Source organism: Notechis scutatus, chromosome 4, assembly GCF_049901735.1.
Source record: "Notechis scutatus isolate UNSWTSFEM ecotype Mainland chromosome 4, rNotScu1.2, whole genome shotgun sequence".
Classification (NCBI taxonomy): domain Eukaryota; kingdom Metazoa; phylum Chordata; class Lepidosauria; order Squamata; family Elapidae; genus Notechis; species Notechis scutatus.
The window spans coordinates 76,628,566-76,656,081 of record NC_142012.1 but is presented as its reverse complement, the minus strand read 5'-3'; the positions used below and the strand labels follow the sequence as shown (position 1 = coordinate 76,656,081).

The 27,516-nt window shown below is 43.4% G+C and overlaps 1 protein-coding gene across 1 annotated transcript; it reads left to right on the top strand.

The window, feature by feature from the left end:
• The first annotated feature begins 279 nt into the window (after positions 1-279).
• MMRN2 (multimerin 2) lies at positions 280-27,142 on the top strand. Its single transcript, XM_026674207.2, has 7 exons — positions 280-810; positions 13,331-13,453; positions 15,528-15,634; positions 17,654-17,719; positions 18,432-18,590; positions 19,447-21,288; positions 25,981-27,142. Exons 1-7 carry the CDS (start codon positions 578-580, stop codon positions 26,361-26,363), a joined length of 2,913 nt encoding a protein of 970 aa, XP_026529992.2. The 5' UTR covers positions 280-577; the 3' UTR covers positions 26,364-27,142.
• Positions 27,143-27,516: the final 374 nt, after the last annotated feature.

Genomic DNA, 27,516 nt, shown 5'->3' with positions numbered 1-27,516 from the left:
CTGCAATCATTTTTTACATTATCCATTTTTGCCTCCGCTTCCCTAATCATCTCTGTTGCTCTTCTCTACACTCTTTCTAGAGTCTCAACACCTTCACTCACTTTAGAGAGATAGACTTGCCAAGTGCCAGGATATTTTTTACGATATTCATCTTGGGAATCTGCTCCAGCCCTCAATATTTACTTTTCCTTGCCTGCTAGTTAAACTTAACATCCTTTTCCTGTATCCTGGCATGAAGGCAGCTGATAAAAAGGGGCTGTGTTTCTCTGTGTTTGTTGATAAGCCCAAAGAAAGTCAAAAGTTAAGATTGGCCCCCCTCAAATCAACTGCGGCTCCTTCCCTCAAATTCACATGCAACCATTGCTCACACGGAGGTCCTCTGCGCTCTTTCACATTGTCATCTGACCCCTGACATTTCCATCAGGGCTGGGAGGGCCCACATGATAAGCTTCCGCCCTTTGTTAGCCTTACCATGCCTTGTTCCAAGCTTCAGTTAAAGGAACGGGGCAAGGCAGGTTGAAGGAACAGACTGATCTGAAGACCAGAGAGGTTTCAAGACGTTTGAGAAGACCTGAAGATGCTAACTACACTCTTACTGCTTTGTGGGGCTGTCGGGCTGGTGAAATCAGACTCACATTCCAGGCATCCTGGTTATCACCCTCAGAGACCAGGGCCTGAAGTTCCTCAGATGCCTGCACCTCCAGCACTATCTTCTCCAGAGGAAGAATTCTGGAGAGGAGAGTCCATCCAAGGCGAAACTGAGGCAGACGTGGAAGAGTTTTACCCTGCAAGCCATGAATCCAGAAACGAGTAAGTAATCTCCATTGTACCAATCTGCGGTTGTTGAAATAGTAAGCAACTCTTCCTTCTGGAATTACAAAGAGAATAATAGAGTTGGAAGGGATCTTGGAGGATCAACCTTCCTGCTCAGACAGGAAACCCTTTGCTATTTCACACAAGTGGCAGTCCAGCCTCTTCTTAAAAACCTCCAGTGTTGGAGCATCCACAACTGGGTGGACTAAAATATCATATTTTTTTGGGTGGGGGGGAGAAGGGATGCTGTTAATTCCAGAACTTTTGATTGCGTTTCTTATCCACAGAGCAAGTACAAACATATTGTGGTATGTCAGTCTTTTCATCTTGTAGCCTTATTAGAATCCCAAAACAAGGAGGTTAAGGACCCAGAACTAAATCTCTGATTCTCAAACTATTTTTTGTGCTGGTAGAGACCATCTGTATATTCTTGGTGGAGCTGGCAAATTACTTTCTGTCCCACAGTCAAAACGCACACCTCATTCAAGCTGTAATAAGCATAGAACACTCTGCTTTCCCTGTCCTTGTGCCATCTAGATATGAAAACCCATGACATCCATCATCCTTGACCAATGCAGTCAGACGAAGGCATTTAAGCTCTACTTAAGTAGGTATCATGGAGAAAGTCCATTGCTGCCTTCAGATCAATGAAACAGAGCTTAGGTTTATTGGTCTGCATCAGATCATTTTCCCTTTCGTTCATTTGTTCATTTTTTAAAAAAAGGGTTTGGTTGTTGTTTAACAGCCAATTAAGAACCAAAGGAAATGGAAAAGAGAATATGCAGTTAGGGCTTTTTTTTTTTTTTAAAAAAATCCACTAGATTCTTCTTCTTCTTTGATCAGAATGTGGCTACTGGTCATAAAGATAGCAAAGTGGAATCTGGCCACTGCCAGAGATGTAAAATTGTATTGATCTGCCAATAATAGTTGACTGTAAAAAAGAAAAGGCTTGTTTGTTGTGAGAAGTTCACTAAAAAGGGGGGTGTAATGTTTCTGTTCTTTATATCCCTGTAGAAGAGACACCATAATAAAACATGGTTTAAGGATTCCATTGTGTTCAATCCACAAGGATATAATTGGTTATTAATTTATAAGAGATCTCTTTGAACTACCCTTCCAAGTCAGCAGGAGGCAGAGAATCAAAGCAGGACAGGCTGAGCAAACTTCTAACATTTAGAAGTTTGTTATATAGCAATAGCACCTAGACTTATATACGCTTTATAGTGCTTTACAGCCCCTCTCTAAGAGGTTTACAAAGTAAGCATCTTGCCCCTAACAATCTGGCTCTTTATTTTACTCACCTCAGAAGGGTGGAAGGCTGAGTCAACCTTGAGCCTGGTGGGATTTGAACTGCCAAATTGTAGGCAGCTGGCTGCAGAAGTAGCTTGTAGTATTGCACTCTCACCACTGCACCACAGAGGCTCCTATATGCGGGTAGTCCACCACTTATGCCCACAATTGAGCCCACAATTTATGTTCCTAAGTGAGAAAGTTGTTAACTGAGTTTTGCCCCATAAATACAAGTCAGCTGCCAAGATTCTTAATTTTGATCGCGGGACCATGGGAACTGCTACAATAATTATAAGTATGAAAAAGGTCATAAGTCACTTTTTTCAGTACTATTATAAGTTTGAATGGTCACTAAGTGAAGTCAAGGATTACCTGTGGTTCAGGTAGCACCTGGTTTCCACATAGAGGTGAAGTTGCTTAAGAGAAGATCTTTAGGTATGGCTGCAAAACCTAGCTGGCTCTTCCACAGTATATCCAAGATGCATTCAATTATCAAATTTTCATATGTGTTCATTCAGTTTTTCACCAGTGTAAACATTCATGTTAGCTGCTGTTTGCAATAGTTAGGGAACCTGTTTTTCATCTCTTGCCTTGAATTCAAGGCAGTTCACAGTGAAAAAGGAATGCAGGAAGAACAACAGATCCAGCAAATGGCAGCCATGTGCAACCGTGTAAAAAAAAGGATTAAATGAGTTAAAATATGTGGGAAATCTGAACTGAGAAAAATCAAAGACTTCTGTGTCTCTGTGGTTTGAAGATTGAAGTGCATTTTCGTTGATATCAGTGCTAAATTATGGGTCTGTAGACTTGGTGATGCGGTGGCTTCAGTGGCTAAGACGCTGAGCTTGTCGATCAGAAAGGCCAGCAGTTCGGCGGTTCGAATCCCTAGCATAACAGAGTAACGGAGTGCACTCCTTGTCCCAGCTTCTGCCAACCTAGCAGTTTGAGAGCATGTAAAAAATGCAAGTAGAAAAATAGAAAAACACCTTTGGTGAGAAGGAAACAGCATTCCGTGCGCCTTCGGCGTAATAGTCATACCGATCACGGAGATATCTTCAGACAGCGCTGGCTCTTTGGCTTTGTAATGGAGATGAGCACTGCCCCCTAGAGGCAAAAATGAGTAACACGTATGTGCAAGGGGAACCTTTACCTTTAGACTTGGTGAGTCAAATCATGACTGTCATATTGGCCAGTCCTCATCCTAGATGCCGTTGATGGGAATGTAAACAGGTTCCTTCAGAGTTTTCAAAAGAGTACCTGTGCTTTATGTACTTTTTTCTACACTGGTTGTCTGTCCACCAGGACAGGACAATCCTACAAGGCATGGAGGACCTATGCACTGCATTAGTTCTGGCTCCATGTTTGGAGAACTTCAACCATAATGTTCGTGGTGACCATCTCTTCTTCCATAGTACCAACTATTTGATGCCCCTTATCCTCTGGACAGAATCCCTGAAGGAAGACACAGGAAGGATCAGATAAGTCAAAGCAATCACTTCTTTTTTCTGGTTAACCCTCAACAATTCTTGGTGCACTCTTCTTGACTAAAAAGTTGGGGCAGATTAGAGAAGCAACAAGGAGGTTCGAGACCTTGGTGGTAAGCAATGAATCTTCTCTTGGAGTGTGGGTCTTAGCAAGCATTTAATGATTGAAAAAAAATGGTAGGAACTATGGAACCCATCATCCATATGGGACCACTAAGAATTTATAATACTGCATTACCAGAACTAAAAGTTAGAGAAGAAAAGTTGTGCAGAGTTATCGTCAAGGCTCCTAAAAACTGTATATTTGAGACAGATTCTGAGCACGTCTATTGATACCTACCTGATAAAATATAAAAAATCTTGAGGAAAGATGGATGAATGTTTTATTATAGCACGCTTCATTACCAGGCAACTCTCGGGAAACAACCTACTTCTCTGAATTTATGGTCTGTGCTAGTGAGGCTTTTGGGATTTCACTTTCAGAAGTATGAATTCTTATAACCAAATTCTTCTTTGATGGATATAATGGGCAAAAACCAGGATAATATTATTTGCTTTCTTTTGGTCTCTGAAAAAACAAACCCAAAACACACTTCCATAAGTTTGCAATTTTCAGTCAGCATAGCTGGCTGGAGAATTCTGGGAGTTGAAGTCCACAAGTCTTAAAGTTGCCAGGTTTGGAGGCCTCTGATGTAGGCTATAATAACAGGATCTCAAAAGCTCAACACACTTTCTCCTTTTTCTTCTTCTATTTCTTCTATGCAAGAGTGGGGCTGAGAGGGGTTTTTTTTTTTTTTTTTACATGTCTATTCTTGGCCATTCAGGTCATGGTTGTCCCAAAGGTGCTTTTCAAAACGCAACTGGATTTTCTTGAGTTTTTTCTTGAAAACGTTTCTCTTCTCATCCAAGACGTTTCTTCAGTCACTTCTGGTTTTATTCTCTTTTTTTTTTTTGTTCTCTTGAATGAGGCTTGTGTTGTCCTAACAGTTGCTGCATCTTTTCTTTGAGGCCATCAGTGTAGTTTCCTACAAGCACAAGATCCCACTGGATCATTCTTTCTTTCTCCTCTTGCAAACCTAAGCATTCCCTTTTAGAAATCTGCAAATATTAAAATCCAGTCCTGGTATCTCATTTTGTCTCATCTCTAAATTATTATTCAGCATGATTGTTGCCCTTGACATTAACCTGCATGGTTCTTTGCAGATTTTTTTTTTTTGCAATTTGCAGCACTAAAAAAGCCCAAGCTTCTTTTGTATTATTTATTCTTTTCTGATGACAAGTTGCCTTTCTCTGCACAGTAATCAAAAAAGCTATAATTGATGGTATCATCTGGGTGTGAAGTTCCTTACACTTCTTTTCATGATTGAACAGTCCCACGGAAATATTTTATTCATACATTTCTTATTCCAAAGGACTATTGTGCTGCATACATAAAGTCTAAGCAGCTAAGCAATCAACACACAATAGATGAGCAATGACAGCCACATAATCATCCATACAATCTTCTGAAGCATCTTTTCATAATCCAGCTCCTTCCAAATTCTGCTGCTCATCAACTCCAGCCCTCAGGGTTAGCAAGCATGGAAAGTGTAGTCTAAAACAACAGGGGTGCCAGGTTGAAGAAAACTAATAGAAATTTTCTTGCTTCCCTTTAACCTTGCAATATTTTATAGAATTCTTTATTGGCCAAGTGTGATTGGATGCACAAGGAATTTGTCTTGGTGCAAATGCTCTCAGTGTACATAAAAGAAAAGATACATTTGTCAAGAGTCAAGAATCATCAGGTCCAACACTTAATGATAGTCATAGGGTACAATAAGCAATCAAATCATACTAGGAAACAGCCAATATAAATCGTAAGGATACAAGCGACAAGGTTACAGTCATACAGTCACAAGTGGAAGGTGATAAGGAGTGATGAGAAGATTAATAGTGATAGTAGTGCAGACTTTGTAAATAGTTGCACAGTGCTGAGGGAATTATTTGTTTAGCAGAGTGATGGCTTTCGGGGGAAAACTCCCCTTGTGTCTAGTTGTTCTGGTGTGCAGGGCTCTATAGTGTTGTTTTGAGGGAAGGAGTTGAACCAGTTTATTCCGGGATGTGAGGGGTCTGTAGATATTTTCACAGCCCTCTTTTTGACTCATGCAGTATGCAGGTCCTCAATGGAAGGCAGGTTGGGTAGCAATTGTTTTTTCTGCAGTCCTAATTATCCTCTGAAGTCTGTGTCTGTCTTATTGGTTGTGCTTTTTTGATGAAGTTTTTAATGTTAGGTGTCCATTTTAGGTCTTGTGATATGACAGAACCTAGAAATTTGAAGGTCTCTACTGGTGATACTGTGTTGTCTAGTATTGTAAGAGGTGGTGGTATGGGAGGGTTTCTCCTAAAGTCTAACCACCATTTCTATGGTTTTGAGTGTGTTCAGTTCGAGATTGTTCTAATTACACAATTGTTCCAGTTACACTTTAAAGCAGGGGTGTCAAATTCAAGGCCTGTCGAGTGCTTAGACGTGGCCCGTGGGGTCGGCCTGAAAATAGCGAAGGACTGGCCCACGTTGCCTCTGCCAGCAAAAATGGAGCTTGGGGGGGGGCACACCCCCTTTGTAGCCCATTTTTGGCTTGGCTGGCCTTCTGCCAGCAAAAACCGAGCTTGGGGGGTGGGGCGTGCTGCACCCCAGGCCCAGTGTTTGCTGGCAGAGGGCTGCAGGAGGCTGTCGAGGCTGAAAATGGGGGGGCAGGGAGCAGGGCCACACACAGCCCTCCTGAGTTCCATTTTTGTTGGCAGAGGGCTATCAAAACAAGCTAAAAATAAAACAAAAGGAGAAAATTGAGCATGCAAGAAAGGACAGGAAAGGAGAAAGGGAAAGATGAAAGGAAAAGAAGAAGAAGGAAAGATGGGAAGAGAGCAAGGAAGGAAAAATAAGGAGAGAGGGGAAGGAAGGGGAAAGGAGAATGAAGAGGGAAGGAAAAAGAAGAAAAGGAAGGAAGGGAGGGAGGGAGGAAGGAAGGAAGGAAGGAAGGAAGGAAGGAAGGAAGGAAGGAAGGAAGGAAGGAAGGAAGGAAGGAAGGAAGGAAGATTATAATGAGAGTGAGGGAGAGTCTCAGGGAAGTCCTGCCTTAGCACTTGGCCACCACCGACATGAGTCCTGTGTCATTCTCACCATGGCCATGTCCACCCCAGCCACGCCCATCATGGCCACACACTCTGGCCACACTCCATGCTCCCTGACCCTCTGAGGTCAAACACAACCCCGATGTGGCCCTCAACGAAATTGAGCTTGACACTCCTGCTTTCAAGGAACATGCTCGGATCATGCAAGGTGATCAAAGATGAAACTAGCCTTCCGATTGAAGGACTACGCCCTTTAGGATGTTTATGTCGGGCCACTGGCCAGGCTGCATGCACCTTAGATAGAAATTCGTAATTGCAGATAGGTGCTTGCAGTTCATTCTGGATAAGAGGCAGCCGCTTTGGGCTTTCTGTTTATGGGACTTTTCAAAATCTTTTCTCGAATTGGAGTCATCCCCTGAGATAAAGGCAATGATCTAAATGTGGCTTTTCATATAGGAACATGGTGCTGACGCTGAAATGGTCTCTCAAGGGTAGGCGTGAGAATATAATCCAAGGAAACAATTCAATGGCCAGATGGAGCCATCAACCAGCCCTATATAAATAAATCCGACCGACGATCACATTTCCCCATATAAGGTCATATATAGCATTATCCTACTGACATAATCTCACCACAGGTGGTTTGAATGTATATCTGCAGGAGGAGAAGTGATGTCTATTATTTCTATCCATTTCATCTTGGGTCTCACGATCACGGACGGACTATCCGGGAGATGCTAAAAAAACAACAACTTTGTGATGTGACCGGATATAAGGAAGTTCCATACAGTAGCAAGCAGGAAATCTTTGAAGTTTTCCCTTCACGTCTATCACCAGAGTCTGCATTAAAGCAGAGGTGCGAGGAAGGACTGTTAGACAATGAGGTTTTCCATCAACAACATCTTCTCATCTCGCACCGAAAACAGTGGTGGGATTCATATGGTTCTGTGGGTGTGGCTTGGTGGACGTGGTATGGCTTGGTGGGCGTGGCAGGGGAAGGATACTGTAAAATCCCCATTCCCTCCCCACTCTGAGGGAAGCCTACTGTAAATCTCCATTCCCTCCCCACCCCACTAACCTGCTTTCCAGCTCCGTTCTCCTGTGCAGGGCAACGAAAGAAGATCCAGCCGATCAGCTGGGACTCAGTGGGAGGCAGAGAATGGATGGGGGTGGTGGGCCCAGTCAGAGGTAGGATTGGTCGGTTCTCCAAACCACTCCAAATTTCTGCTACCGGTTCTCCAGAACTGGTCAGAACCTGCTGAATACCCACCTCTGAACGAAAACAGAAGAGAGCTCCAGTGGGCTGTTCTTCGTAGGACACCCATGGGCTCCTGTCTAAGTGTGTCGCTCAGAAGCAGAAGAGAACTTGATGGCTTCAGAGCAACAGGGGTCTCTAGTCCATCATTTATTGAATCCAACCCAATGTAGTCAATGATGTCCACTTTGCTCTCTTACAAGAAGTGTAAGCTACCTTCAGCCATCTTACCTTCACAATCTCCCTGAGAGCTACCTTAAGCTGAATGCATAGACAGGTCAGCCACACTGAATGGGAGTAGAATAACAAGAGTTGGAACCCCAAAGGTACTTTTTCAGGAGGCAACTGGACTTTCTTTTCTTTTATTATTTATTTGGTTTGTCAATTGCTTACAAGATAATAGGTTTAAGTAAAAACATAGTTATGAATACATGGATACATGTAAGAAAAAAATAAAAAAAATTAAAGAAACATTAGGACAGGGATGGTAGGCATGTTGTTGCACTTATGCACGCCTCCTACAGACCTCTTAGGAAAGGGGTGAGGTCAATAGTAGACAGTCTAAGGTTAAAGTTTTTGGGGTTTGGGGTTTTAGTTGAGTTTAGTGTAGTGTAGTTTACTTTACTTTATTGTCATTGCACCTCGTGCAATGAAATCAAACACCATCTTCAGTGCACATCATGACCATGAAAATGAACACAAACAGACATCCTTCACACTCCACACATTGAATTGAAAACCCCTGACACTGTACCAACACTGCACTATACAGTAGTATTCAAAAGAGCTACTGCCGTGGGATAGAAGCTGTTTTTCAGCCTAATTGTTTTTATTGTTCTGTACCCTCTGCCAGATGGTAATAGTTCAAAAAAAGGGTTCCCAGGATGAGATGGATCTTTGAGAATGTTTTGAAGTTCCTTAAGGCAGCGGGAGCTATAAACTCTTCCAAGAGGGGAGAGGGCAACCAATGAACTTTTGGGCAATGACGTTAACCCTCTGGAGTACTTTCCTATCTGCCACTGTGCAATTGTTTTGTTTTGGTTTCTTTGAAGACGTTTTGCTTCTCATCCAAGAAGCTTCTTCAGCTTTGACTGAATGGTGGGGAATGGAAGGATTTATATTCCTGGCAGATAGCTGGTCATTTGCATCCTTTTTAGAGGGTTATTGAAGCACTTGGAGGTTGACCAGCTGTCTACAAAGAATATAAAAAAAGTGTGAGAAAGAAACCAGAAATGAGAAAACTATGTGGATGAGAAGAGAAACATTTTCAAGAAAAACTCAAGAAAATCCAGTTGCCTCCTGAAAAAGCACCTTTGGGATAACCATGACCTGGAGGACTGAGAATCTCTTCTAATATAGTTGAAAGGGACCTTGGAGGTCTTCTAGTCACAGAACAACCACCTGCTCAAACAGGAGACTCCATGCCATTTTGGGCAAATTGTTGTCCAGTCTCTTCTCAAACATCTCCAGTGGTGGAGCAAATCAAGATGTCTCCAGGTTAGTTCACCACTCAAAGCCCTAAATCAGAGCTCTCCAAACTTGACAACTTTGTGGACTTCAACTCCCAGAATTCCTCAGCCAGATGAATTCCGGAGTTGAAGTCCACAAGAGTTAGAGTTACCAAATTTGGAGATCCCTGTCCTATACCGCAGGTTAATTTGCTTCTTATTTGGCTTGAGAGTTGATAGACCAGTCTTGGTATATTTAGTCTGGGATTTTTTATTTTTTTTTACTTTTGATCTTGGATTAAGGAAAGCAAGCAAGATGCTGACTCAGGAAGCAAGAGTTGGTTTGGGTTGGGGATGACCAAACAATTGCAGGAAGAGAGGGCTGTCTGAAAGGAGTTTTCCTTTCCTGAAAGCCAGCCTGTGCTTGTAGCTGGCAGGCTTCCCAAAACACTAAGCCTGTTTCAGAATAAAATTATGCCAGCCAAGTTGGCAACGTGTGTGTTTCCATTTGCATGAGAAAGTAGACGAGGGTATAAAATCGGGTGGGGAGAACTTAATGAGCATGGAAACATTTTTCAGCACAGGGCAAAGCACACGGACGCAACTGTGAGAGCTCCTCTTGGGGGCCCATTTATACCAGAACTTCCTTTGTAAAAATATTGAATTTCTGATCAAGCCCCAGGTAGTGTCATAAGCCAAGAGTCCTTCATTTATGCTAGAGGGGAGAGAAAGAGAGGCTGGTTGATAGATACATGCAAGTGGGAAATCGATGGACTTCACATTTTACTTCAGTTCTAATCATCATAAGTGCACTTGATTGCACTTGATTGGCAAGAAGGCATTGTGTAGGGTTCAGAATCTATGATTGATTTTCAATCTTAAATTCAGGTACATCTTAAATTTAGAACATTTTTCTTTCACTTTAATAAGATAAGAGAGATGAGAGGCATTTGTGTGTGAGGGGGGGGAAGAAAGAGGAAGGGAGGAAAGAAAGGAGAGAAAGAAAGGAAAGAAGACAGAAAGAAAAAAGAAAGGAAGGAAGGAAGGAAAGAAAGGAGAGACAGAGGAAGAAAGAAAGAAAGGAAGGAAGACAAAGGAAGGAAGGAAAGAAAGGAGAGAGAAAGAAAGAGGAAGGAAGGAAAGGAGAGAAAGAAAGGAAAGAAGAGAGGGAGGAAGGAAGAAAGGAAGGAAGGAAAGAAAGGAGAGAGAGAGGAAGGAAGGAAGGAAGAGGAAGGAAGGAAAGAGTGAGCAGGGGTTGGAAGGTTCTTCCAACTCTGTTATTCTGTTGAAAGAATATTTCTCTTGCATCAAACTGAATTCTGGATGACTAAATGGATATGGACATGCAATTACTGGGAAAGAATATGCTCATGAAGTTCTTAGTGCTCTCTGAAAGTTCTTGCAAATGTTTCATGGCTCAACTAAGCAACATCATCAGTGCTGTTGGGAGTGAGGTTTGCTCTTTGTTTATATACTACTTCCTACTAGCTTCCTCTGTCAGTGTTGGTGGGAGTTTCTGGTGATTCCTTGATTAGGCTATTTTTTTACTGAGTTGGTAGTATCCTGGGTGTACTGCTATTTCCTGATGTTTACTGCTTGGTGTTAATCTCTGTTTATAAGGGTGTTGATTGTTGGTCAGACAATGTTATGGTCTTTTAGCTTAATCAAGGAACAGCTCAGATCACTCCCACCAGCACTGGTAGGGCTAGCTACTTGTGTGTGTGTGTGTGTGTGTGTGTGTGTGTGTGTGTATACAGAGGCTCCACCTCTGGTGTGATGTCCATTTCCCCTCAGGGGCTTTACACACTTCCCATTGTTTCATCCACTCCACTCCAAAGCAGAAAACCTTCCCATGTAAGGAGGTTATCAGAACTTCAGCTCCTCAACTCCCACGCCGAGAGAGTAAACTCCACCGACCATTCTTTGCAGGGTGAAGTTCTTTCTATTCTTAGGAGGCCCACACCCAATGTCCATGCAAGTCCTCCAATGCAGCCATGGGTAAAGGGCCCCTGACCTTTCAGAGTTCCTCTCTGGAGGCTTGTGGAATTGTATGAGGATTTCTGTTTTGATTCGGTCACCTGCTCTTTCAGGAGAAAAGAATATTTATATCCGCACAATGAGAAGGGAACAAAATACCCCAACTTTCTTGGCATCCTGGCCACAGTTACTGATCCAGGACAATTCTGGGTGGAACTGCCTTCTCATGTTTTCCAAAACACCAACGCTTTGGGTGAACAGAGATCCTAAGACAATAGATTTGAGTCACTCCATGTGGGATCAGCTGAGGTGGAGGTGGAGGTGGAAGCATCATGGAGGTCAGAAAGTTGGGAGCTAAAAGAGCCAGTTTGTGTAGTGGTGAAGGTACCAGGCTAGAAACCATGAGGTCTAGTCCTATCTTAGGCATGAAGTCAGGCTGGTTGATCTTGGGCTAATCACTCTGTCTCAGCCCTAGGAAGAAGAAGGCAAGGTCAAACCTCTTCTGAAAGTCTTGCCAAGAAAGCTGCAGATACTACTTTAGACAGTCACCTGGAGTCAAGTTGGACTCAAAGACCTACCATCACCACCACCGGTTCTGTGGGTGTGGCTTGGTGGTCGTGGCTTGGTGGGCGTTGCAGGGGAAGGATACTGCAAATCCCCATTCCCTCCCCACCCCACTAACCTGCTTTCTAGCTCCATTCTCCTGTGCAGGGCAATAAAAGAAGACCCAGCCAATCATCTGAGACTCGGGAGGCAGAAAATAGATGGGGTTGATGGGGCCAGTCAGTGGTAGGATTTGCCGGTTCTCCAAACTACCCAAAATTTCCGCTACTGGTTCTCCAGAACTGGTTAGAACCTACTGAATTCTGTCAGGATTCCAGCAGTTACTCCAATTAAATCATGAGTCACACTCCCCAAACTTCAAAGGATTTATTAGAAGTCAACATGTCGGCATGACCTGGGTGTAGCCGACTCTGAGATACGTAATTCACTGTCACCCTTGACTCTGCTTTCCCCCCCTAACATGTTTTATACATGTTTTATACCACCTCTGACCACCATCCAAAAATGGTTAAATGCAGAAGGTCTGATTTTTGCATACAAGCTCAGTCTTTGGTATCTCAAGTTAGGCATTGCTTCTCTGAAATTTTTGTTTGGTTGTTGACCCTTAGGACAGAAGATCTAACAGAATAACAGAAGGGACCTTGGAGGTCTTCTAGTCCACCTCCCTGCTCAAGCAGGAGATCCTATACCATTCCAGACAAATGGTTGTCCAAGCTCTTCTTAAAAATCTCCAGTGATGGAGCATCCACAACTCCCGAAAGCTTTTCCCATCTTGAAGGTCTTGAGATATTTTGACTGGGGTTGATCCTGTAACTAGTTCAAACCTATGGAGGAAATCAGGTTGAGGAGAGATAATGCACAGAGACTGGTTGACTCGGTGCTAGTAGATCTTAGTTTCTACTGGGTTTGTACTACTGCACCAGAGGCAGAGAAGAAGACTCTTGAATGGTCTTGCAAAGCAGCAAAATGACAATTCTCCCTTCCTTTTAATGACAGAGAATGTCATTAATTCTCTTTCTGGGCTGCCACAAAGAAGAAGGGGGGGGGGGGGGGTTTCAACCTATTCTCTAAACCCCTGAAGGCAGGTCAAGAAGCAACGAGTGGAAATTAATCAAGGAGAGAAGCAACCTAGAAATAAGGAGAAATTTCCTAACAGTGAGGACAATCAACCGGTGGAACAGCTTCCCTCCAGAAGTTGTAGGTGCTTCCATCACTGGAAGTTTTAAAGAAAAGTTTGGACAGCCATTTATCTGAAATGGCATAGAGTTTCCTGCTTGAGCAGGGGGTTGGCCCAGAAGACCTATTAATCTATTAATGTGCTTGGATGAATGACTTGCCTGATTTCTGAGATCTGTCTTGGCAAATTCAATCCGTTCTCTCTTTTCCCTTAGGAACTGGTGCTCCTCTGTTCAATATCGGCATGCCACGTACATTGCAGTTTGCAGGACAGAGAAATACATAATCAGGTCCCAACAACCATGTCCGAATGGAACTCCAGACTGCCAGAAGATCATGTACGTAGCACCATCTTTCTTAAGGGGGAGTCAACCCAGCCTTGTCTGTTGAGATCCAGTGTCAGGTGTCTCCCTTGATATGGAACAGAGCTTTTGTCCTCTCCTCGAAAAAGGGAATGGGACAACTTGCCATGGCCAACTCACCACGGCCAACTCACCACGGCCAACCGCGGCCAACTCACCACAGCCAACTCACCATGGCCAACTCACCACGCCAACTCACCACAGCCAACTCACCATGGCCAACTCACCACAGCCAACTCACCACAGCCAACTCACCACAGCCAACTCACCACGGCCAACTCACCATGGCCAACTCACCACAGCCAACTCACCACAGCCAACTCACCACGGCCACTTCACCATGGTCAACTTATCACAGCCAACTCACCATGGCCAACTCACCATGGTCAACTTACCATGGCCAACTCACCACGGCCAACTCACCACAGCCAACTCATCATGGCCAACTTGCTGCAGGACAGCTTGCTGTGGGACAATTTAACAATTCTGTTTAATTATTTAAAATAAATAAAAATTATTTTAATTTTTGCCATTCACATTTCATTCTGTCCCTCCTTTTGTACCCTTTCTTTAATGATTCTATTCCATCATTTCTTTGATATTAGTGTAACTCTTGTCCCGCAGTGAGTTGGCCATGGCAAGTTGGCTATGGCAAGTTAGTTGTGGATGCCAAGTTGGCCATGGCACATTGTCATAGACCCCCTCAAAAAAAAAGGCTATCCAGTGCAGCTTGCAGATTTCTCAGGAGTGAGGAAATATCTCACTTAGCTTAGAGAAACTTGCCTTCTTTGGGAATTACACCTCATCAGATGAGCCTTGCTGTAGAACTCAGCTCAACCCGAATAGGAACACATGGGACACAACCAAGAAAGCCAAATTTGATGAGTTCATTACTGAAAACTTTTGCTATGTAAATGATCCTAATTTGATTCCTTAGCATGCAGCCAGAAATGGACGCTCCAGCCATGCTGAGAGATTGATCCTCAGCTGCAGCAGCAGTTCCCATGCTAGAAAATGAGATTCGTTGCAAATGTTCGAAGGAGAATGTCAGAGGAATGTTACAGAATTTCCCAAGAATCCAGAGACAATATCTTAGTTCGGTCCAGGGATGGGCTTCAAATTTTTTTAGCAAAGGGTTCTCTGCCTGGTTGCTAGGTGGGTGTGGCCATGGTAGGCGTGGCCTAGTTGGCCTCCTGCACCATGGGGGGGCATTTTTGCCCTACTCGGGCTGTGGAGGTTTTGCTTGAGCCTCCGGAAGGATGAAAATGGTCTCCCCAGGCTCCGGAGGCTCTCTGGAAGTTGGAAATGGGGCCATTTCTGGCCTTCTTGAACTTCCAGGAGGCCCATTTTTCATGCTTCCAGAGTCTCCGCGCATGCCCTGCACTTACCTGCATCCGAAACAGGCCCTGTGGGGACTCCTGGGAGGGGTGGGGTGGGCGAGGCCAGCCAGGAGTGGGGATTTGGAGAGGGTTCTCCAAACTGCACAGAATCTTAGCTAGGGGCTCTCCCGAACCCCCGCGAACCCCCAGCAGCCTCACCCCTGGTTTTGTCTCTCTTTTATGGTCGCAAACACCTTGTCCCAAAGGAGGGATGCTTCTCTCTTTAAAGGCACCCTAGGATGGGTCCAAGACCAATGGTCTTGTTGACTGGCAGTTCTCAACCTCCTTAGGGCATATTTAAGCTTCAAGTGGGTAACTTTCAAGAGAAAGGAAAAGATGGCGCTCACAGAGGTTGTCTCTGCAGAAGCCCTCCGAGCAGAGAATGGCCTTTTGCAGAAGCAGGTTGACGGTGAAAGAAACCTGCATTTTTTAGCAACTGGGCAGGGACACAAAAAAGCAAATGAAGCCTACAGATGAAGACTAGATAGTAGCAAAGAAGTAGAGAGGGGGAAAAAAATCATAGGGTCACCTGGATTTCTGCTGATAAATTTTGCCTAGCCAAAACGTCTGATAGGTCCCATAATTGCTATGGTTCTTTATCAAGACCTTCAGGGTATGAGATGAGGCTTACTTCTAATCTATCATTTGTTCCTTTCTTTTTCTTCTTCTAGGTACAGAACAGCTGTGAAGCCAGTCTACAAGATAAAAGAGAAAGTTGTAAGCTTTTTAGACTGGAAGTGCTGTCCAGGTTATGTAGGCAAGGATTGTGAACAATACGGTAAGAATACACCTTTAAGTAACCTTCTGTAGTTGGGTGCACTCTGTGTTATCAACTAATCAACCAGATTGGCTGAAGTCAGGTCCAAGAATAGGGAGGGTTGAGAAACTTAAAGGGATTCTTGATTGTTGAGAAAGATCTCTGCTGGGTCATTATGACCAAGGCTTCCTGAGACAGTACCAATCACATGCTTAGTCCCAAAAACCCTCTTTTTATTTCAACGGCTGTGAATTATATGCATTCGCAGCCCGTAATGAGTCCCAAACAGTTTATGAATAGTCCAACAGAAGTCTGCCACAGTCTTTTTGGGATAAGGCTGATAAGCACCCACCTTTATCTCCCTTGAACTGCTGCCAATGACTAAACTGCCAATAAGCTGTACAAGGCCAAACAGAGCACAAAGTCAACACGGAGCTTTTTATTGTTATTAAAAGTAAAAATTAATAGATAGAATGTACCAAGCAGAATCAGATTGGATATTAGGTGTCATTTTAAATGTTAATCTAATATTTAGGGAGAGGATAGAAAGGCATCATACTCTGATTAGAGATTTCAGGAGAAATTCTTTTTTTTTCATTATAAGGAATGAGATAGAGGGATAATAAAGGATGGGCAAAAGATACAAATATAATGATTTAAATTAAGATGGATTGAATAAGATAGAATTATGAAGAGTGAAATGTGTGAGAAGTATATATAGAAGATACAGAATGGTAAACAAAATAGGTAATGATTTCTAAGATGAGCATGAATATAATTAAAGCCCATATAAAGAGAGGTACCGGGGCCAAGTTACTTTACTAAAAGATTTTTTATATGTTTGTTTGTGTCTGTTTATGTTTTTGAGAAGTATTGGTGAAACCTTTTAGAAACACAGAAAGAGAATGACGATAATCAAGTCAGAAAGAAATAGAGGACAAGAGATGTTTTTATGCTCATTTAGAAATGGTTTAAAATAGAATTGTATTGTATAAGATAAGGTTTTATCTGACTTGTAAAATTTATAATGGAAAAAGGTTCAAATATGTAATGGTTGATGATGATTTGTTTGTTTTTGAATTAATAAAACTTGTTTTAAAAAAAGCGATCAGAACGAACAAAGTTGCTTCCTGCAAAGGCTCATGTCCCTTTGCTCCTCCTTTATGTCTTATGGGAGGGGCCAATCATCTCCAAGCCTTACTCCCAAGTTTCTCCTTTTGTCTTAACTGTTCTTGCCTTCTGGCAGCTCTGCGCAAGAGCTCACTGGGAACAGGCTCCCCCTGTTCCTCTGCCTCACTGATGTCAGATTCTGAGGCTCCAGAGTCTGCACATAACTCCCAGATGGTCCTGGCCCCATCTCTGTGTTGGATGCAGATCCCTCATCTGAGTCCTCCCCAGACTCCAGGACTGGCCCATGTTCCTCCCCACTGTCCAACTCTGCTGCCAGCTCCGCAGGCCTCCAGCAGACCACAACAATAAGTAGCAGAAAAGCGGAGAGGATTTCAAAGCCACAAAAGTCCTTCTTCCCATCTTCTCAGAATCTGAATTCTTACCTCAATCTCTAAGACTTTCTTGTCCCCTATAATATGAAGATCATCCCGACTTTCCTAATAAGTAAGGATGGTCAAAAATACAAGAGAACTATTTTGAAGGACCAGAAAAACCTGAATTGTAACTAGGTGCTCTCTTAACATTATTACATCAGTGCAGAGGTGGGTATTCAGCAGGTTCTGACCAGTTCTGGTAGTGGAAATTTTGAGTAGTTCGGAGAACCGCCAAATCTCACCTCTGACTGGAGATTTTATAGTATCCTTCCCCTGCCACACCCACCAAGCCACGCCCACAGAACCCGCAGTAAAAAAATTTGAATCCCACCACTGCATCAGTGCATATATTAGTATTAGGAAATGGGTTGCTCTGTGGGATGACACAGACATGAAAAATGTTTTTTAAAAGCTTAAATAATTTTGTGGGTGTGGGTGTTTCCTGCCATAAACTGGGGGCAAAGGGAAATAAATGTCTTATGGAATTGATTTTCAGATCCAGCTCAGTTTCCAGTGGGTACCAGTCAGCCTGAACACTGGGAAGAAGCATTCTCAAACCGCGGTAGGTTTCAGCTCATCTTTTATTTCCACAACTGGAAGAATGTATCTGTGAAGCTGTTAGTGATTAACTCCATAGTTGTACTTCACATCCTCATAGTATGCACGGAGAATATTTCTGCAGCTTCTTCATTCATAGCACCTGCTGCTTTTCAGATGTGTTAGATTTTCAACGTTCTTCTCCTTCTGCTACATCCTGCTTTTTAAGATGGGGGTTGCTTAATCCAACAGTGTCTACAGAGTTCTTTAATTACCTATTAAAACCATGCCTGAAAATTACAAACACTGTTTATCACTTTTAACTGCTTATCTCTGGCTATTAGCAAAATATGAACAACGGAAGAGAAAGGCAGTAAGAAAAAATAAACAAAATAGAGATGAAGCCATTCCATGTGCCAGTAATTAATAAAAGCACAGATGATACAAACAAGGACTTTAAAGTGATCTGCCATCTAACATAAATCATATTGTTGATTTGAAAATGTATTTCTTAAACGTGTTTCATATTGATTGGCAACATCTAAGCTACATTCCTTGCTGTTTTTAAATTCCATTTCCTGCAACAAAAACCACCCTCCTTCTTCCTTCTTCCTATTAGCAACATACGTGCATGGTTTTGTTTTTTAAATTTGGACGTTCACCTTCCATGCTAAAGTATATTTAGATGTGTTCTTATCTTGTCTTGCTTCTTTGCAAATAATATTCATCTTTGTCAGACTCAGGAGATGTTGTAGAAGCCCACCAAAGTCATGAAGCAGTGCTAGAAGATCTGCAGAACGACATTCACCAGGCGGCAAACAGTTTGGGAATCTTATGGAAAGTCCTTCATCACAATAGCTCCGACAGAAATGGAGGCACGGACCAGCACCAGTCAGGTAAGAGCGGTACTTCTCAACAGTACCAATAAAGGCACTGGTGAGATTCAAATAATTTAACAACTGGTTCTCTGCCCTAATGACCAGCTGGGTGGGCGTGGCAAAGGTGGGCATGGCCAGGGTGTGTGACAGGCAGTACTGGGCCTCCTGAACCCCCCTAGGAGTAAAAACAGGCTGTGGGGGGAGAGGAGGGCACTGCACCTCCATGCACCCCATTTTGGGCCTAGTGGGCCTCCCTGAAGCCTCTTGGGAGGCTTACTAGGCCCAAAATAGACCATGGGGGTGCTTGCCACACACACCTCCGTGCCTCATTTTGGGCCTAGTAGGCCTCCCTGGAGCCAAAACAGGGTGCGTGGGAACTCCTGGAAGGGTGAGGTGGGGGAGGGGCCAGCCAGCAATTTAAGAACCGTTTAGGCTGAAGTGGTGCGATCCGGTTGAATCCCACCAGTGGATAAAGGAGATTATTTGTAGCTCAGGATCGAACTGTGGGATCTTCAATGCTGTGTTGCTTAGTTGTTTACTTGCAGATGTTTCATGACCCAAATTCGATAACATCATCATTGCTAGAGGGGAGTGGGGTTTGAGGAAGAGAGGAGGAGGAGGAGAAGAAGAACTGTGGTGTCCTTGGTGTTCTCTGAGCTTGGGTGTTTCCTTGCAGACGTTTCATGACCTAAACTAGGCAACATCATCAATGCTAGTCCTGATGATGTTACCTAGTGTGGGTCATGAAACATCTGGAAGAAAACAACCAAGCTCAGAGAGCACCAAAGACCTCTCTCATTTCTCAACAGTGTGAAGCAATCAATCAAGCATAGGAGTAAACGCTAATGTATTTTTGGCTTGTGATGTGTTTCAGAACTCCAGCAAATGCTCTTTCTCCACATAAACAGTTTCTTGAAGGAGCATTTCAATCCTGTCTGGGCCAGTTTCAATAAAAGCCTCCAGGACCTGTCCGTTGCTGTGCAGAACCTTTCCCAGAGCGTGGAAGCTAATCGGAAGAGCATAGAGCGATTCCAAGAAAGTTCTGTGCCCAGAAAAGATTTCCAAGAACTAGGGACAAAGTTTGAATCCAAAGTCCAAGCAAATGTTCTGAGGGCCGACCAGATGAAGCGAGAAATGGATCATCATAACTATCTGCAACAAGCCGTCATCCATTACAATCTTACGATGATCAAAGCAGACACGGACCTGAAGCTCAAGAGGCACCACAAGCTGCAGCAGTCTTTTTTATTCGCTTTAAACAACAGCTTGGCCGACATGAGGCAAGAGCAAAACAAGCTTCGTGGGGAGCTTGAGATCCTAAACAGAAATGTTGCCATGTTCCCAAGGCAATCGGGCAATCAGAATGGGGTGTTTGCTGATACTGATATCCAGAGCTTCAATCAGACCTTGGAAAAACATGCGCGGGAGCTAAAGACGCTTTATGAGGAGTCTGAAAAAGACTATGAAGAACTAACTGATTCTATCACAAGGTTAAAAGACAGCTCAAAACGTGACATAGAGGACTTCCGCGTACGATTAATAGAAGGGAGTCTCATGATCGATGAATACAGAGAAGATGTAGAAAAGAGGATTTTCGCTCTTAATGATAGTCTGGCAGATATTCAAGAAAACTACTGGAGTCTACAGAAGTCCATGAAGACTTGCTGTTGTGAAGATTCGCCTTCAAGTATCCATGTGGAAGACTTAAAGAACACCACTCAGATGCATGGAGAACATCTAAAGCATCTGGAGGCACGTTTAAAAGATCTCACTGCTGCTTTCCCACTTATCCATCAATCTTTGGATTTCCAGCAAGAACAAAGTTGGAAGCTACAAGATGGCCTGTCTCTCTTAAAAAACCATTCTGACATTTCTTCTGAGGAGGTTAATATGCTCAAAAAAGCCGACGAGAAGATGCGCGACCATGTGAGGTATCTCAACAGTTCTTTCAACTCGTTGCTGGTGGATGCATTGAGACACGAGAAGGCCCTTGAGGTCCTGCTAGGAGAGGAAATTTTGGAACATCTGTATGAAGAAGAAGTCATTCTACCCACAGATCAATTTCCAGTGATGAACATCAAATTAATTTCAGACCATCTCAAGAAGCAAAGTATGGCACTAGAGAATTTTAAGAAGAGAATAGACTTTTTGGAGGCAGATCATGAGGATAATCCACATGATCATAAATCTTTGAAAGGGCCTGATCCTGAGAAACAAACAGACCTCAATCCCCAACATGGTAGAGTAGAATATATGGAGCCAAACCATGAAGCTTTCATGGAGGATGCCTTAGACAATCCAGCATACCATGATATTACAACCCTAAAAAGAGAGATTGGACACCTTACCAAAGAGATGAAGAAATTTGAATTGCAATGGGATTATATTCATTCTTGCTGCAATCAAACTAAAGCCAACCTAGGGGACTTCCTCGGTGTTTCAGTAAAGGAGGTGAAGGAAGATCTTGTATCGGCCCAAAAAAACTTTGAAGAACATCTAGCGATCTTTCATAAATTGTTTGGAAATAGTAAGGACTTGGCTGCCTCAAATGTCAGCCTGGATGTAGCAAAGCTTCAGTTGCTGATGAGCAAAAAACCAAGGAAGCAGCTCAAGGAGAAAGAACAGCAAAACATGAGGGAGAAGAAAGAGGTCCATGGCCACAGAGAAGCTACTCTGAATGGAAGGAACAAGATAAATGCAGAGACACTGGAGACAGGTAGATTCCTTCCATTTTTTTTTGAAATGGTCTCATCGTGGTTTCCAAAATTTCGTGTCCAATGTTCCCACTGCATTTGCGAGTGGCTGTTAAGACTTCAGCAGGCAAGGTGTTATTTTATTCTTACAATTAATAATTGCTCTGGTATATAAAAAAAAATTAGCCTCTATTGTGTATCATCTGGACCATGGGTCCCCAAACTTGGCAACTTTTAAGACTTGTGGACTTCAACTCCCAAAATTCTCCAGCTATGCTGGCTGGAGAATTCTAGAAGTTGAAGTCCACAAGTCTTAAAGTTGCCAAGCTTGGAGACCTCTGATTGGGACTGTCACGTGACAGGTTCTTTTATTTAAATTTATTTAAAACTATTTTAAGAGAGGGATGGTGGATATGAAGAAAGCATAACCCTACAAGGTCCAGGTTGATCCTTGCAACTTTTGAACACTTATATCCTCAGCTAGGTTCCTTCCCATTCTCTTCTCCCTGCCCTGGACTGTGATGAGTAGCCCTATCTAACAAAATGAAAGTCAGTGCAGACAAAATAAGGGTTTACACTTAGGCAAAAAAAACCCCAAATATTCAGGTACAGATTAGGAGAAACCTGGCTCAATAGCAGTAATTGTAAGAGGAATCTTGGAGTCCTAGTCAACGGTCACTTAAATATTGTTTAAATGTTGCAGGCTAACTCTGTCCACAGTATAGAGTTTGATCCCATTCTTCCAGGGTTGATGGGATGAGAACCTGGATTGTTGGGGGCAATAGGCTGACATTGTGAGCCTCGGTGGCGCAGTGGTTAAAGTGCAGTACTGCAAGCTACTCCTACTGCAATTTGGCAGATCGAATCCCACCAGGCTCAAGGTTGACTCAGCTTTCCATCCTTCCGAGGTGGGTCAAATGAGGACCCAGATTGTTGGAGGAAAGAGGCCGACTCTGTAAAACCGCTTTGAGAGGGCTGTAAAGCACTATAAAGAGTTATGTAAGTCTAAGTGCTATTGCTATTGCTATTGTAGAGGGCTCGGTGAGTGCTCTAAAGCACTATGGAACAGTATATAAGTCTATCCCTGCAACAAAGATGATTAGGGGACTGGAGGCTAAAACATATAAAAAACGGTGCTGGAATTGGATATGCCTAGTTTAATGAAAAGGAGGACTCTAGGGGTGACATGATAGCAAATGTTCCAACATCTCAGGAGCTGCCATAAAGAAGAGGGAATCAGGCTATTCTCCAAAGCACCTGAAGGCTATTCTCCAAAGCAGTGGATGAAACTGAACAAACATGAGCCAACAGTGTCTGGTGGCCACCAAAAAAGCCAATGTAATCTTAGGTTGCATTAACAGAGGGATCGAATCAAGGCCAGTTGAAGTATTAATACTGCTTTATAAAGCCTTAGTAAGGCCACACCTGGGATACTGCATCCAGTTTTGGTCACCACATTACAAAAAAGATGTTGAGACTTTGGAAAAAAGTGCAGAGAAAAGCAATTAAGATGATTAGAGGAGGCTGGAAGCTAAAACTATGAAAGAACAGTTTCAGGATTTGGGTACGTCCGGTCTAGAGAAAAGGACGACTAGGGGTGACACGATAGCAGCAGCACGCCAACATTTGAGGGGCTGCCACAAAGAAGGTGGAGGGTGGGGGGTTCAACTTATTTTCCAAAGCACCAGAAGGCAAAGACAAGAAACAACGGATGGAAACTAATCAAGGAGGGATTCAACCTAGAACTAAGGAGAAATTCCCCGACAGAACCATTAACCCATGGAATGGCTTGCTTTCAGAAGTTGTGGGTGTCTGACAGGGGTGGGGTTCTACCCATTCAGACCAGTTCAATAGAACCGGTTGTTATGATTCTGCGCAGTTTGGAGAATGGGCAAATCATGCCCCTGGTGGCCCTGCCTCTCTCCCTGCCCAGTCAGTCCTTATCACGCATGCACAACATTGCGCGCATGCCCGACAGCACTGATTGCGTTCTTCCCCACCCAGTCACTTCTTAAGGGATTTCCTTACATAGTTTTTTGGGTTTTTTTCCCCCTTCCTGAGCAAAAATGCCACCCCAGGAGGCCCCAAAAACAGGGGGAGGGTGATGCAAAAAAAAAAAAAGGCATGCCATGACCATGACCCACCTAGCCACGCCCACAGAACCGGTTGTTACAAAATTTGAATCCCACCCCTGGTGTCTGGAAGTGGTACAGGGGGTTGGGCTAGAAGACCTTCCAGGTCCTTTCCAACTCTTGTGATTCTGTTAAATCTGCTGAAGAGACTGATGGAGGGAGGAGGTGGATCTTCAGTTTTTGATTCTGGATGGCAAGGATCCGGAATGCTGGGGGAAATTCAGAAACCTTAGATGTCCATTGCCAAGTGCAGCAGGTTGCATTGAAATCTATGTTTTCCGTTTCCCAGCCTTGGGTACACCAGATGTGTGGGACCAAGAGCTGCGGTAGTGGCATTTCTGGGAATGTTGGGAGTGGACTTGCACGCTGGATTTTGTCACTGGGTTTTGTCAAGATTATGAAATACTGAGCTGGATGATCCCAACAGAAAAGACTATCTGTAGCTCAGGGTTGAACTGTGGTGCCCTTCAGAGGTGGGTATTCAGCAGGTTCTGACCAGTTCTGGAGAACCAGTAGCGGAAATTTTGAGTAGTTCGGAGAACCGGCAAAGACCGCCTCTGACTGGCCCCACCCCCATCTATGCTCCACCTCCTGAGTCCCAGCTGATCGGCTGGGTCTCCTTTGGTTGCCCTGCACAGGAAAACGGAGCTGGAAAGCAGATTGGTGGGGTAGGGAGGGAATGGGGATTGTGCAGTATCCTTCCCCTGCCACGCCCACCAAGCCACACCCACAGAACTGGTAGTAAAAAAAAATTAATCCCAACAGTGGTGCCCTTGGTGCTTTTTGACCTTAGTTGTTTTTCTTACAGATATTTCATTACTAGGTAAGCCCATCGGTGCATTCAAGAAGCTAAGGATCCATGATTTATTTAATGACCACAGTGTTTTACTGATGGAAAAAAAAGTTGTAAAAACCAGGTGGAACTCACTTAATGTCTTGCTCAGTGAGGGAAGTTCCAGCCTCAGCTGTGACGTAAGTTGAGGACTAGCTGTAGTGCATCTCAGAAGGCAAATGCCGAGGAAATGATTCAGTTAAAAAGGGAAATTTTGTCAGAGACCTGGATCTATTTACCACTAATGCACATTTTCAGTTTCAATGTCTGTTTGGGGAGGTGGGATAGCATGATCAGGTACTATTCAATCAAATATAGAGAACACGAGGCTTTGGATAATGCACAAATGCACTTGGCTTTGCTGTGATGAAAAAAGCCATATTATATACAAAAGCCTATTGTATCAGAGATTCAGATGCCCTTGGTTAGCTTTCAGTATCTCTCTCTATTAAATATGGAGAGTTTTCGAAAAGCTTAGGAAAAGAACTATTCCGTTTATCAAAAAAGTTGGAGCTTATCAATAAGATGGCAACAGCTAAAAGGGATCTTCAGGAGTCTGTGTTTCAAATATTTTCCTTTTCTGGTGAAGTTATTTTCCTTTGTAGCAGCGACATCTCCTGGCCATCTTCCTAGTCCCAAGCTGAACTGCTTCCCAGAAGGGGTTGCAGGACGCTTTGTTGCAATGCAGAATGGACGCCACCTTCTGGTGTCCACATCCTTCACTGAGACAATGTTGGGTGGGAGCTTTTCAGGGCTCCTCGTGCTTCGCTTTGATGGTTGAGTTGGGTGTCTAATCCCAGAAGTAGGCTGTGTTTTGTCTGTTTCCTAGAAGCTTTTGTTCTTCTCCTTCATAGAATGAGGGAAGGAAATATCTCTTTTTTCACCTTTGGGATGAGAAAGAAAAGGTCCTCTTTGGACATGGTTGATCTTCTTATGGATAAGTCCACCTCTACAGATCCAGAGAAGGTGCGGTAAATTGTTTATTCATCCACTGAGCACCAATAATTGTGCTTTGTGCATCATATATTGTCCAAACAAACTACTTTAACAGCCGTGGCTTATATTGTTGGGAGAAACCTATTGTCTAAACTGGGGAGGACCATCAATCTTCACTTATATCCATTTCAAACCCCTTGATAGCTCCTTATTTCTCAACTCTCCACAGCAAAGGTCTCCAAACTTGGCAACTTTAACTTAAGACTTGTAGACTTCAACTTCCAGAATTCTCCAGCCAGCTATGCTATGTCTTAAAGTTGCCAAGTTGGGGACCCCTGCTCTACAGTATAGGGGGGGCATTTAGGACAAACACACCAAAGATGAAGAATTATTCTATTAATCAGTAATGGAAACTGTGCCAAGAGCAGAATCAATTGGAGAAACTGAGGTTGATGAAGCTGCGAGGCCTGCCGATGCTAGGGCGAGATGTTACAACTCCTTGTGACAATGGAGTTCTTGACATCGCTATTAAGTTAAGATGCAGAATATATTTGAAGAGGTAGCAAGGATAGAAGAGAGAGACGGACTGGAGACAGTCTTAGATGGCTGGGGAAAACTGAGAATGAAAATCTGGATCAGAGAAAAATTTGGGAGTAAGATTTATCTTGAATGTTGGCCTCTGCTGCATGCCTTACTATTCATTTCCAAGCTGGTTTGGAAGAACATCACTAGACTGTCTACGGTTACATCAAAGGTGATACAACTATGTGGAATTCTGTTTACATTCCCTAATTTTTCCTTTTTCTTATCTCCAGACACAGCGGTGGCTTTTTATGTGCAATACGCCGAAGATAAAGAGGAACCCTCCGTCTTTAACCGCACCTACATTAACTATGGAGGAGGTTACTCTCACGAACATGGCTACTTCAAGGCATCTCATAACGGGGTTTATATGGTGGTGGTCGGTGCAGAGTTCCCCCCAGGACCTGCTCTGGGACAACTAGTTTTCAGCAATGGCCACAGAATGACTCTAGTAAACAACAAGAAGAGGAAGTCCAGCGGTGGTTATACAACCGTCTTCGCCCTGGTGGAGCTGGAGAAGGGAGACTTCATGTGGTTTGAACTAGTGCAAGGGGCTGCAGTGAGACAGAACACCGTTGGACTGAGCATGGCAGGATTCCTGCTACTGAAAACCTGAGAAGGGACATCTTGGTGCCAGGGATCTTCCGGTGAGCGCAGTCAGCTTGATGTTTCAATGAATGACCTGTTTTGTCTGCGTGACGACATTAGCTCAGCAATGCTTTCTAGAAGGACTCCAGTAGCTGCTTAGCCACAGCTCAAGCGAGGTGGAGTTGCAGAAGACAAATCTGTTATGTGGCCGGTGCTTGTGACATTTTTTTCCCCCTTTGTTGTCCTCGACATTTTTGTGTTGTCAACCGCCCCAGAGCTGTGGGATTTGAGATGGGTGGCAAATAAATTGTATAAATAAAATCTCAAGTCTGATCTCCACACCCACAATTTGGAGAGCCAGGCTGTGAGTAGGAAGAGAGAGTAATGCTACTAAAACCCATCCATGGAAAAAAAAACAGCTTTGTGCGTCACATTATCCAAACAAACTACTTTGTTTAATGGCTTGTTTCTTCCTGCATCACCTATAGCAGGGTATCAAACTCACGGCGTTACGTTGTCATCACGTGATGTATCATGATTTCCCCCCCGTTCTCTAAACTGGGTGTAAGTGTGGCCAGCATGTGATGCATCTGGCCCGTGGGCCACAAGTTTAACACTCCCTGATCTATAGTCTACCTGGAGAATTAGAAACTTAGTGCTTGTGACTTTTTTTTCCTTTTGTTGTCCTCAACATTTTTGTGTTGTCACCCATACCAGACTTGTTGGATACGAGATGTGATGACCCGGGGCATGACACAAAAATAACAAAATCACAAAAGTAGAATAAATTCCCTTTAATGCCTCCAACTTGGCCCCAATGTCCAATTATTCTCGGCTGGATAACCAACTCTTCAAAAAAACAGCCAACGAAGGGCAGAAATGCAGTCTGAACCCAAAGTAAAGATAATTAGAAATTTAAAAAAACCAACACAAACCACACTGAAGTAATTAACACAGCAGGCCAGGAAGATAAATTGAAATAGATTTTCAAAGGATAAGGCAACACCCACAATTGGGAGGACACCAAAACCCAGATAAGGCTCGACCAAGAAAATGCACGCTCTGCTTCCAGCAAGGAGCGTTGACCTACTTGAGCCAGAATTTTTTTTTTTTTAACATCCTGGATTAAAATGTACCTGGAGTGATTATTTCCAAAATTCATGCGCTAAAAACTGTGGAAT

Bases quoted from the DNA above. Each gene is read 5' to 3' on its own strand.
- MMRN2 (XM_026674207.2), top strand. From the start codon at position 578: ATGCTAACTACACTCTTACTGCTTTGTGGGGCTGTCGGGCTGGTGAAA. The intron at 811-13,330 runs GTAAGTAATCTC...CTTTTCCCTTAG, and splicing joins AGCCATGAATCCAGAAACGA to GAACTGGTGCTCCTCTGTTC. The intron at 21,289-25,980 runs GTAGATTCCTTC...TCTTATCTCCAG, and splicing joins TGCAGAGACACTGGAGACAG to ACACAGCGGTGGCTTTTTAT.